This window comes from Piliocolobus tephrosceles, chromosome 11 (genome assembly GCF_002776525.5).
Source record: "Piliocolobus tephrosceles isolate RC106 chromosome 11, ASM277652v3, whole genome shotgun sequence".
In the NCBI taxonomy this organism is placed as follows: Eukaryota; Metazoa; Chordata; class Mammalia; order Primates; family Cercopithecidae; genus Piliocolobus; species Piliocolobus tephrosceles.
In genome coordinates, this window is record NC_045444.1 from 18,409,035 (window position 1) to 18,422,435 (window position 13,401).

General features: G+C 47.3%; 1 protein-coding gene across 1 annotated transcript in view; it reads right to left on the reverse strand.

The window, feature by feature from the left end:
• Nucleotides 1-13,401, reverse strand: part of TMEM163 (transmembrane protein 163) — a 268,565-nt gene that overhangs the window by 48,130 nt on the left and 207,034 nt on the right. Inside the window, exon 5 of the mRNA XM_023193762.2 lies at nucleotides 825-921. Within this exon, the coding sequence (XP_023049530.1) occupies nucleotides 825-921 (97 nt within the window). The remainder of the gene's footprint in view (nucleotides 1-824; nucleotides 922-13,401) is intronic.

Below are 13,401 nucleotides of genomic sequence, written 5' to 3' on the forward strand. Positions count from 1 at the left end.
ATCACCCCAACCAGGATTAACATCTTCCTTCAAAAGTAAAATTAAAGGTCTAATCGTTTTGGTCTTATATCAGATGGTGCATGTAGCCAAGCTCACATCAAATCACATCCTAAGAGGACAGACCAGATTTTGCATTCAAATTTCCACTGCAACTTGTACACAGAGAATTATTGTAATGGCAGCATCTTCATCTCCTGGTAACCAAATCAGTTGCCTGCCATGAAGACTGCATGATAGGAGGCTGTAAAAATATTTTTCTCAGCACTCATAAGGGGAGGGAGGGAAAAGAATCAGAGTGCCAGTAATGACTCTCACCCAGAGGACAAAGTAGTCAAAGACACATTTTAATATGAATTTGTGTCCTCTGGTTTCAATATCCCAGTGTCAAGTGTACCAGAAAACCTAACGTGAATAGATTTATGTCATGAATTGAGGTGCAAAGGAAAATAATTCTTAATACTACGATCATTGAATGAACACAGAACAACAGATGCAAACAACACAGATTGGATCACTCTGCTTCACAAAAATAACCCAGTTTCTGTTTACAAAAACAAAACAAATCTTGCTTTAAAAATAGTGAAAATAGCTAAGGAGAGGCACACAGTACCCAGTCCTAGCTCACCTATCTGGAGTGTCTTCGCCTTGCCCAGTGTTTCTCTCCACCAGGTCATTCGCATCCCTGCAACAAGTTCTTCTGACCCCCCAAAATGTTGTCTGTTCCCTCTCAACGTGCCCAACTCCCCCCAGGAACCCTGCGGTGAGAGGCAGCCCGGGGTCCAGCACTGGCAGGAAGGACTGTTAAGGAAGAAGGAGGACCTTACCACTTCCGGGAGCAGCCTCGTTGAGAGGTCATGGATGGCTTTGACCACTATACATATGGATGACAGAAGGAATATCACCCCCAAGATGACACAGGCTCTGCAAAAAACAAAACATTGAGAATCTTAACTGGGAGAACTCACACTGCTGAAGAGTCCACACAATTGACAGAGACAAAGACACAATCTGGGAATGAACTCAGTTGTAACTTGCCACACCCCCAGGGTGACCACCCACAGTCCAAGGATTGACACTAAGTCACCTCTAGGAGAATACAGTTCAGAGTTTGATCACCAAAGTCAACCTCAGGGAAAAGAGGTCACCATCCTACAGAAGCTCACAGCATCCCATGAATGCTGGCATGGAAGGGTCTTCAAGGCCGTGAAATCTTTCTCCCTTGCCTGGCAAATGTGATGTTTCATTCCTGCTCAAACGGGAAGGTACATGGTTTAAGAGCAGAATGGAGGCTCTGGCATGAGACATGCCAAGCTCTACCATTTACTTAACTTGTGTGATCTTGATTATTGTCTCTCTTAGCTTGATTTCCTCATCTTTCAAATGGGAATATATTCCCTACCTAAAGAGGAAATGAGACAATGCACAAAACATAAAACGGGAAGCCATTACTGTTAGCTTAAGCTAAGGAAAGTCTACTCTGTCACTTTTGGATATGACGTGATAGACACCTTTGCATTTTGCATTTTCCCAATGATGAAAAGGAGAAATGATCTGGTAATGACAAGACAGGAGTTTGCGGTAAGATAGAGAAACTCTAAAAGGCAAAAATGAGGGGTAAGAAAGGAGATGGTCAACCAAGACGCCTAGCACAGGCAGAGGCAGGAGCAGGTGCGCGGTGCGGCCAAGGTGAAGCGAGAGGACACACAGCTGGGGATGTGGCGTGGGGACTGGCAAAGAAGGCTATGGGACTCAGGACATAGGAAACGTCTCTGACAACCCAGACACAACAAATCTCAGGATGGAAAAATGAAGAGTGATGGAAGATGAAGGTAGGCACGAGGAAATGATAGCGTTACAAGGGTTAACATATCAAATGAAAATGAAGAGGGAGAGAAAAGAGAAAAAATACACGAGTGACCACAGTGAGGTTTAGATCATTCCTGTCCCAGCTTGATGTCTCCACCATTTGGCAGCCTCCTCAGCAATCTTGCCCCAACTATCAAACAAAATCATGTTTTATTATCCACCTTGGAGTCCCCTTCTCTGGACTAACACATGGCCCCAAATTGCCCACCTAATTTTGAGGTGAAACCTACTTATAATCCCAGTAAACCTGTGAACAGACCCCATCCTCCACACTTAGGACTGAGGAATAAAAGCAGGTAAGCAAGGCTGCTTGGAGTCCACTCAGTCGGCTTCTAAGTCACACTGTGGTGTAGGCTTTATTCCCTCAAAAGCAAAGACAGAATAATTGCAGGTTGAAGCAAAACACAAAAAAGAACAGAGATGAAAGGAAAAGAAATGAATGGGCTAGGAATCAGCACAGACTTGAGCAAATGAATACACACACGGATGACGGAAGGAACATCACCCCCAAGAGACACAGGCTCTGCAAAAAAATGAAACATTGAGGATCTTAACTGGGAGAACTCCACACTGCTGAAGAGTCCGCACAATTGACAGTGACAGGGACACAACCTGGGAATGGACTCAGCTGTAACTTGCCACACCCCCAGGGTGACCACCCCTAGACCAAGGATTGACAGTAAGTCACCTCTAGGAGAATACAGTTCAGGGTATATTGACTTTGACCACCAAAGTCAACAGGGGAGAGAAGTTACCATCCTACAGAACCTACGTGAATGCTGTGAGCCATGTGGCCCCATGATCCACCAGGGGCAGAAGAGACAATTCAGGCAGTAAGTAGGTGCTAAGGTGCTGCCTCTGTGACAGCGCGCCTGGGGCTGGGAACCACAGTCTTAACATTGGAATCAGGGACAACTGGGGGCCGTGTTAAAGTCCTGGAGGAACGAGGTGAACCTACTGGAGGGCCCTTTAGTGACTCTGTACTGGAGCAAGAGCAGGGATTCCTAGGGCTTGGGGAGCATCACTCCCAAAGCACTTGCCCCCTGTTTGGAAGACATTTCTGGGCCAGCTGTGCTAGGGACCTGGAGTAACCATTCCTCCCTGTGAGGCATGTGCCGTGACAGGTCCCATTACAGGAGAAAGTCTGAAATCAGCACAGGCTTCTGAGGTAAGTTCCCGCAATGTGGTTCTTCCCTCCATTCACCAAAAGCCTGAGTGACTCACAGAGACGCCTCTTTAATTAACCCTTTCAGGTAACTTCAGTCATCAACTCAGCACTTCCCAGCACTGACAGCACATTGCACTCCCCTGGGGAATTTCTTTTTCTTTTCTTTTGTTTTTTTTTTTTTTTTTAATTAAAGTTGCCTGTACACCACTCCAGTTCCTAGAGCTAGGTAGGGCCCTGTCCCTAGGAAGCTTCCACTGCGAGGCGAAAGCACAGAACTCCCTGGAACAGAGGCTGAGAGGGAAGCAACATCTAAGCTGGGGAGGAAGGAAGGGGGTCTCGTGGGACCTAACAGACCTCGTAGTGCATTTGTTTGTCAATCAGCCTTCCCTCCCTGAAAATCAAGTAGGGTAGCCACGACTTGCGTGCTAGACTCTACAGGCAATTTGTCACCATATATCCCCAAGGGAGCTTCCATCTCCATACTCCTCTGGGGGAAGGAAGGAACAGATGCCTGCTTCTGACAGGGAACAGTGGTGATCATGCAGGAACTGCCTCTCACCAGCTCACTGCAGCCAGGCCTCCATCCCGCACAAAACTGCAGCCAGGCCTCCATCCCGCACAAAAGGCAGATATGGATTCTGCACGGATTCTGTGCACATTTACCTAAGGAGATGAGTCCGAAGGATGCAAGGGCCTCGTACATAACTTATTGCTTACCTAACTTTACTCAAAATTACACTATAAATTCTGTAAGGGCAAGAACTACGTAGCATGCAGCAGGTACTCCCGCAGGCAGCAGAGTGGATCAAACACCAATGGATTCATCCCTGACTGATCCATAAGTCCCCCCATGGAGTCTGAGGAGGCATCAGCCATTTACCACTGGGGATGGGAGGAGGAAAGAGACTCCCGATGCTTCAGCCAAATGCCCATGGAATAGTCCACATGGTAAGGCAACTCTGAGCTATAATGAAAATCAAAAGAAATTTGTGATTTGGTTCATTAAAGTTGCATTTCCCAGAATTGTAATCCTATTTTCTTCACCAATATACCTCTGAATATGCTCCAAAATGTTTCAAAAACTCATTTGCATCTTTTAAATGTGTTGCAGATTCCAAACCCACCGTCACCTCTCCTTCGACACTGCTGGGAGCCCGTGTGTCAGCGTGTCTCCAGCAGCCCAAAGCAACTATTATTAGCAGCGGGCACGGTGCTATTTTTTAACGTTTTATTAATATTTATTGTGTTTACACAGCAGCTTTCTCCTCTAGCACTCAGAGCGCCACACATCAGCTCATCAGTCCCCTGGAGGCCGCTCACCAGACCCAGGGTTTTGTTTTTCTGCTATTTTATGGATGAGGGGTGGGGAGAGAGGTGTTTTATAAACAGGAGTGTTTAAAAATGCAGGAGTCAAGGATTGGCCAGCTTCCCTAAGGTCACTCAAGGAGTCTGTGAAGTCTATCCAGAAATAGAATCCCATTCAACTGCCTCCCTCCCAGCAGCCAGCCCTGGTCAACCATCCGGCCACACGAAAGCTCTGGGCAGCCATGTCACATGCTCACACCACCACTGCCCTGGGTCTAGTGGTCTCCAGGATGCTCTGAAGATTTGAGTCAGGAGCAACCAGTGCAAATATGACTGCTTCTTGCATCTGCAGGTGTGAGCTGCTTCCAGGCTTGGCGGACCAGAGATGGGTGGGGGGCAAAGGGTAATTGCTCCATCAGCAATCCATGGCCTCAACCCAGAAAGGCTGGCCTGGCCAGTAACAAGAGCATTGAGGAATCAGATCACTAAAAAGAATACAGACTCCTCCCTCCTGCCCCAACTCTGGGGAAGAACTTCACGGATCAGAAAGAGGCAAATGAGCTGCACCCCTTCAGCATAATGCGCCAATCAACCCAGACTGAAACCAAATTTAAATTCCCAGCTGGGCACGGTGGCTCACACCTGTAACCCCAGCACTTTGGGAGGCCGAGATGGGTGGATCACCTGAGGTCAGGAGGTCAAGACCAGCCTGACCAACATGGAAAAACCCCGTCTCTACTAAAAATACAAAATTAGCTGGGCATGGTGGTGCATGCCTGTAATCCCAGCTACTCAGGAGGCAGAGGCAGGAGAATCGCTTGAACCTGGGAGAAGGTGGTTGTGGTAAGCTAAGATCACGCCACTGTACTCCAGCCTGGGCAACAAGAGTGAAACTCTTATTTCTAAATAAACAAATAAATACCCACCGGATCAATGGTTGTCACAGTGTGGTCCCATGAATTAGCAGCACCCGCGTCACGTAAGAACTTGGTGGAAAAGCAAATTCTGAGTGAATCTACCCCAGACCTACTGAATCAGAAACTCTGGGGATGTGGCCCAGCAATCTGTGGTTTAATAAGCCCTTCAGGTGATTCTGATGTACACTCAAGTTTAAGAACCACTGAATAGGCCAGGCGTGGTGGCTCACACCTGTAATCCCAGCACTTTGAGAGGCCCAGGCAGATCTGCTTGAGGCCAGGAGTTTGAGACCAGCCTGGGCAATACAAAGACCCCACCTCCACAAAAAATAAATTAGCTGGGCATGGTGGTGTGTGCCTGTAGTCCCAGCTATTCAGGAGGCTGAGGCAGGAGGACTGCTTGAGCCCAGGAGGTTGTGACTGTAGTAAGCCATGATCGTGCCACTGTACTCCAGTCTGGGTGACAGAGAGAGACCCTCTCTCCCTCTCTCTCTCTCTCTCTCTCTCTCACACACACACACACACAAAGACACACAATGTCCAAAAGGAAGCAATGGTTAACAAGTCACTTCAAAGAAATGATTAAAGGTAGTTAAAGCCTCCTTTTTTTCTATTCTGTTAAAGGCTCCAAATTGCTAAGTGTGCACAGTATTATAAATCTCTAGAGGCATCAGTTTTTAATTCTGAAATTATAAGGGCAAAACCTACTGACAGACACTCATACACAAAATGATGTCAGATAGAAAGTTCCGCCCCTTGTCAATTGTAGGTTTAAAGGCCTGTGGCTCACATTAAAATAGCCCGAGTCCTAGCCTACAAATTCGAGGTTACTTCCTATCAGATCAAAAAAGCCAAACAAGAGAAACTTCTCCAATCACCCTCTAATTTACAACAAGATCTAAACACAAAGTAGCCCTGGTGATTAACCAATTCAGCCCACAGTTTAACATGTAATTGTTTTATTTATCATCTTTGACTCTGGTCTCCAAAGCATTTGTCATCTGAGACAGTGCTCAAATGTGAAGCAAATAATGAAAAATACAAGAGTTAAGTGGTGTGAGCATATAACACAGTACTTATGGCTGCACAATTCCTAATGCTGGTTTTCTCCAGCTAAGCCCTCTTTCTCTCTGTGTGTTTTGACATTTCAAACAAAGCCACAAAGGAAGCTCATCTTGGAGGCAGGATAAAAGGAGAAAGTGAGCAAGGAATGGCTGTGAACCATTCTCTCCTCTCTATCATGGAGAAGCCAAACCGGCACCATCTGGTTAAGACTCCACCCTTCCCTCAATCCATCACTATCAATGCCTCCCTCCTCTCCTCCTTCTGGAACTCCCCCACTTCCCTTCCTCACCTCATTCCTCCCCTCAAGTCTCCTGAGCTCCAGCCCCTCAACCCCTCTCTCCATCCATTTCCCATCCCTCTCCTCTATCTTCAACTTCATCTACCTGCTGTGTTTCTGGAGCAGCTGAGATTGACTTGGACCAGGGACAGTCACTCAGACCACAGCTCTCCACGCAAGCATTCCCTACCCTCTCCGTGGTGAGAGCCTCCACTTCCTCAAGTTGTGACCATTAAAACCTCTCCTTCCTCAACAAATGACCTTTGGTTTACATCTGTAATAATACACAAGTTGAACAGAACCCAACCAACTGAAATCCCACTTAGATAGGACTTTACTTCTGGCATCTACTTTAGGGACAAAAGTAACATGAGGAACTTGTTAAACAATTAGTCTCTAGAGCAGAGCAGACCCAGGGCATTTTCTGCGATGATGGATGCTATTCTATGTGGTAGCCACTCACCACGGGTATCTATTGAGTGTTGCAAATGTGGTTACCGCAACTGAAGAAATGAAATTTTAATTTATTTTAATTAAAAATCAAATGACCACATGTAGCTGGTGACTATCATACTGGACAGTGTAGCTCTAAAGGTTGGGCTGAAAATACACAGGCTCATCAAAGGGGCCATCGCCCAAGCCACTCCTCAAGATGGGGTCAATGTATGTGGGCTAACAGGGACTGCTCTAGGAAACTACGTGAAGGCACATCAGGCCTTTGGTACCTCCACCAATCAATGCGCCATTTCCTTCCCTCCAGAGAGCCCGCCAAACCCCAGGTCTACATGCCAGTCTCACTCTCGTTTTCATCTAACATCAACCTATCTGCAGCCACAGCGACTGCTTCACCAGAGTATCTGCATTTTAGAGAGGGACTTGAAAATTCAGTCACTCACATTTTAAGTTCTGCGTGTCAAGCCCTGAGGCTAAGGCAAACAAAATCTATACCCAGGCTCCAGAGAGCACGAATCTAGGATAGAAAACCTGGAAATCACTACAGGACAGTCCATCACTTGTGAATGTGAAAATAGGCAATGGACAAGGAATAAAATGAAGAAAGAACTCAGAGTGATAAAACACAATCTGGGGGGGACGGAACAGGAAGAAAAGATGGCTCTGTAGTGTGACATCTAAGCTGGGTGTACAATGGACAGGAATCATGAAGCAGCAAAACTAGAAGGCTTTGGAGGTTACTCCAGACAGAGGAAACTTTATGGAGAAAAGCATAAAGACACAGCACTATGGGGCCCTATTTCAGTGGGAATTCAAAATGGAGATGCTATTCCTGGAGCATTTGGTCCCAGGGGAGCAGCAATGCAATGGCCACAAAGAAAGGCCCTGTGTGTCCTGGAAGCTCCCTCAAGATGGTGGGTGAATCACCCATGGTACACACAACAGATCTTAGACGGCATACGAACCAACACCTGTTGTATTTAATAGTTACATATTTTAATGTACCTTAGAAAACAATGATCACTCCATGACTGCAAAGATATTGTTGCTTAGGGAAAAAATGAACATATTTAGATAAGTATTAAGTTCATAAAAGGATAGGATAGATAGTACACAGATAGGGCAGGATCACTAAGTTGGAACACACAGGTCTGAGGTTGGGGAAACCCTTGTGGTGACAGGAAGTTGCTGCAGCATTTTAAGCAAAGGAGACCCATGACGTGATCCGGGCTTTGCAAAGACCCTCCTGACTGCAGCTGGGGTTGGGAGTGTTGAAGGGAAAGGAACTAGAGGGAGGGGAATAGCCTGGAAGACAATGTCAGTGGCCATGAAAACAAACTGATGACTCTACACACGGGCCACGACAGCTGAGAAGAATCAAGACGGAAAGACACCAAGCAGATCGAACTGGCAGAACTTGGTGACTGACTGGACATAGGCAGAGGAAGAGAAGGGCACAAGGACAACCCCAATTTTGAGACTGGCCACAAAGGAAGAGGTGGTGGCGCATCCAAGAACAGGCAGTGAGGAGCTGGTAGTGAGTCTGTTTGGGGCTTGCCAAGCTTAAGGAAGGTCCATGTCCCACATTTCCAGGGTGGAGGGGAATGGATAGAAAGAAAGGAACAGGGAACAGCCCGTCTAAATGTTGCCAAACCCTACCTGAGATCTCTGCTTCCAATATACACTGCACAGGGAATGCATGTGGAGACTCGTGGCCCAAGGTCTTCCAATTAATCAGCAAAACACTGACTCGTGTTCTAGGGCAAGGATTTGGCATGAACAGGACAGCAATTGCCTGCTCTTGCAGCGCTCACATGGGGATAGGCAATGAACAAGTAAGTACATTATATACAGAAACAAAGCACAAAAAAGGGGGAGAACAAGGCGGGGGCAGGGGGAGGTTTCTTTATATCCAGCACTCACACTTCTCTCTAATGAGGGTACATCTGAACAAAAAGCTACCAGATGGGAGAGTCAGCTCTGCAGCCACCTGGGGAGGAGCACTCCAGGCAGAGGGACACTGAGTGCAAAGGCTCCTGGCAGGAAGGAACCCAGCATGCTCAACCTACGGTGACGAGGCTGGCATGGCTGGAACCCAGGGGCCTTGCTGTTACCACAAGGACTTGTGTTTTTCCACTAAGGATGGCAGGGCACCACTGGAAGACTCCGCAAAGAAATGACAGAACCTGACTCACATTCAAAAAGAATCACTCTGGCTGCTCTTTTGAGAAAAGAACAAAGAGGGACATGGGTGGAAGCGGGAAGACCAGGAGAAGGCACCTGCAGGGATGCTGGAAGAGGTGATTCTAGAACAAGCCGGGAGAGGTGGCAGCATAGGGAACACGGGTCTTGCAGGCTCCCATGAGATCCAAGGCAGACTGGCCAGAATTCAGTGCATTCCAGCTGCTGAGGGAATAAGGGAACCAGTGGTTTTTGGAAAGATTTTAAAGGTACTCTCAGGGTAAACCTGCTTCTCAGAAGAATATGAACATCTAAAAATCTTGCTACGTTAGCCAACTGGTTATTTCAAGTAAACCATGCAAGTATTTTCAATGTCAGGGCAATTAGCTGCACCAATTCCAATTTTTTCTTAAATAACTGCTGAAGCTACAACTGCTTGTCTATGCATGGAATATATCCAGGCAGATACCCAAAGAGAGTGACAACAGCTTTTGCTGAACACAGATGGGGAATAGAGGCTTTAGGAAAAAATATTCCTAGAGAAGCTGATCATGGTTTTTGTAGTTGTGTGTGTGCAGATATGACCTATGAAACATGAAGAAACACTGAATGTCTACCATGTGCAAAGAAACCTGCTGTTCATTAGCTACAAGGACACAACACGGCCCTTATCCTCCAAGTAGAGAAAGGGGGAAATTAAGTCACACACAAATATTCCTAGAGGCCCAGGCGCAGTGTCTCATGCCTGTAATCCCAGCGCCTTGGGAGGCCAAGGTGGGCAGATCACCTGAGGTCAGGAGCTCGAGACCAGCCTGGGCAGCATGGTGAAAACCCATCTCTAACAAAACTACAAAAATTAACCAGGCATGGTGGCGTGCATCTGTAATCTCAGCTACTCAGGAGACTGAGGCATGAGAATTGCTTGAACCCTGGAGGTGGAGGTTGCTGTGAGCTGAGATCACACCACTGTACTCTAGCCTGGGCAACAGAGCAATGCTCTGTCTCAGAAAAAAATATTCCTAGAGAAGCTGAGAATTGAGCTTTGAACAAACCAAAGAAATTAACTTGATAAAGAGGAGTGAAAAGTATGTTCCGGGAAGAGGGGAGGCAAGTCCAAAGGCACACCAGAATTCATGCATCCCACACATTTCCACTGCACACCTGCCGGGTGCCAGGCACTGTTCTAGGGAGCAAGCTATGCAGGTCCTGGGGGGATGAAGCTTCAGGCTCCAAGGTGGAACCCTCTCAACTCCAAAGGGGAGTGAGAAAGAGGGAGAATGGTGAAGGTGGCTCATATAAGGTCTTAGAGCTGTTGTCAGGATTTAGGCATTTACAAACATGGGAGGCCACAGGGTGCACAAACTTGGAAACATGATGTGGCATGTTTTAACAGGACCACTGCTCACCAAGGGCAGAAACAGGGAGAGCGGTGTGCAGGCTGTGGCGATATCCAGGACAGGTGAGGGTGTGACAAACATCATGGCTATCCAGGCCAGGTGAGGGACTGGCAAATAATATCATGGATATCCAGGCCAGGTGAGGCAGTGGCAAATGATGTCATGGATATCCAGGCCAGGTGAGGACATGGCAAGTGATGTCATGGATATCCAGGTTAGGTAAGGAGGTGGCAAATGATGTCATGGATATCCAAGCCATCTGAGGACATGGCAAGTGATGTCATGGCTATCCAGGCCAGGAGAGGACTGGCAAATGATGTCATGGATATCCAGGCAGGTGAGGATGTGGCAAATGATGTCACAGATATCGAGGCAGGTGAGGGTGTGGCAAATGATGTCATGGATATCCAGGCCAGGTGAGGATGTGGCAAATGATGTCATGGATATCCAGGCAGGTAAGGATGCGGCAAATGATGACATGGATCAGGATACAGCACTGAAGCGTGAGTCTCTGGACATTTTCTGATTCTGAGTTTTGGTCTGTTCAGGGATATATTCTGAAGGCACAGCTGACACGTCTTGTTAATGTATGGTAGGAAACAAAGGAGCTAAGAATGATTTGAAGCTTTGAACCTGAGGAAAGCAAAGGATAGAGTTGCCATTTCCGGAGACAGGGAACACTGTAGGAGAAGCAGGTCCGGGGGCAGAAAAGATCAGGAGTGCAGCTGCGGATGCAGTAAGTGTGGGACGTGTGTGTTAGACATCCAAGTGGCGGTGTTGAGAAGGGAGTTGGAATAGTAGTTTAGATCCAAACTTGACCCAGGAATCATCAGCACAAAGATTACACTAAAATCTTTCGAAGTGGAGGAGATTTTTCCCCCCCAAGAAATTACAAATGCCCTAGAAAAACCGGAGTGAAGTTTCCACGAGGGATCCAGCTGGGAAGCTGAGTAGGAGGGAGAGTGAGACCCATCCCTGTGGAGTCTCACGTTCTAATAAGGTAAGCTGTATAAACGTTCTTGTGAAGAACCACGCAGAGCCCCTGACAACTTTGAAAATGATGAAGAAAGATGATTACATCTGCATTTTCCAACGCAGACTCAGGCACTGTCTGTGCTGCACACTTGCAAGGCCTGACCTGCATTCATCCCCTCTTCATAGGTAACGGGCTTCAATGCTTCCTCCAGGCTCCACTGTCACCAAGGGGAGGACTGACAGTCACTGCACCCCTGCTGGAACCAAGGCCCCTGACATAAGCTGGGCCCATCAGACTCTCTCCCTGGACTTTCAATCCAAGAGGAATGATAACAAGGACTGAAAGCCAAGACCAGGGATGGCTGGAAGGCCACACTCAGCTGAGACTGTCAACCAGAGTGCTGAACCAACACCCCTGGGTGTAGCCAGGCTTCCTGTAGGGGGAGCTGGCTTCCCCCGAGCCAGCGCTCCACTGAAACCAGGCAGAAGCTGCAAGGCCTTGGAAGCATGCCACATCCTTCCAGGGCATTCTGCAGTCCTTCAGTGAGCCATAGGCTTGCTGAGGTTAAAGAAGAGGGGGACAAGACGCCACCTCTTGATGGAGGAGTGACAAGGAAGCATTGCAGAACAACATGTGGAGGGGAGATGTGGTTGTGATCATCTTCAGAAAATACCACCCGCCACAAGGATGAAGAGGCTCAAGACCACGTTGGCCATATACTGTGTTAAACCAGAGATTCTCTCATGCTAGGGTCAAAGTCGGGGTTGTCCAATCTTTTGGCTTCCCTGTGCTACAATGGAAGAAAAATAATTGTCTTGGGCCACATATAAAATACACTAACACTAACGATACTGATGAGCTTAAATTAAAAAAAAAAAAAAAGAGGTCTGTGCATAAATCTCATAGTATTTCAAGAAAGTTCACAAATTTGTGTTGGGCTCTGTGCACGTACTTTGACCAAGCTTGTCCAACCCATGGCCCATGCATTGAAAGCCATCCTGGGCCACATGGTCAATTCAGTTCATGCACAGAGCCATATTCTGAGGCTTCTGTGCTACGGTAAACAAGGGGATGGGTGGTCATCAAAAGAAAACAAGGAGGCCAATTCCCAGTAGGCCTGCAGAAGTGTGTAACATTGCTCACATCAACTGCTCTCAACCTCACACCCCTACCTTTGCTGTGTGATTGGCAGCACCTTTGTGTAGGGGACGTATACATCCTGCCCACTATGGGGCTTGGCCATGTGACTGGCTCTCGTAAACAGTGAGTGGAGATGACATCACTGTACCTGCACAGATACTTTCCATGTGCACAGTTGGTTTGGCCTCACTTCTCCCCAGTGGTCCTAGGAGAGGAGCTATTCCTTCTGCCTAAAACCTGGAATGAGAACTCATGTGGAAAAGGCCACCAGCAAACCTTGGCTTACATGGAAATAATGAAGAAATGCGTGTTTGTGGCATAAGTCACTGAGACTTTGGGTGTTGCTATTGCAGCAAAGCTGACAGACACAAGGTTCTTGAAAGGGATTCATCTTATGGCAGTGGCAGCAAAAGGCTGTCTCAGCCACCTGGTACTTGGAACCAGGGAAAGGAGTTGCCTGTCTGATGACAGACAAGTTACCTCAAGCTTTAGTCCATCCTGAAAACCAGGCAATCCCACTGACACAGCCTGTACAGAAAACCACCTCTTGAGGAAATAATCTTACTGAATCAAAAAGACAAGAACGGAAGCCCCTGTGGTCTCTGAACTCTCACACCGGGTCTGAAGCATCCAACCACTCTTCTGCTCTGTCTCTG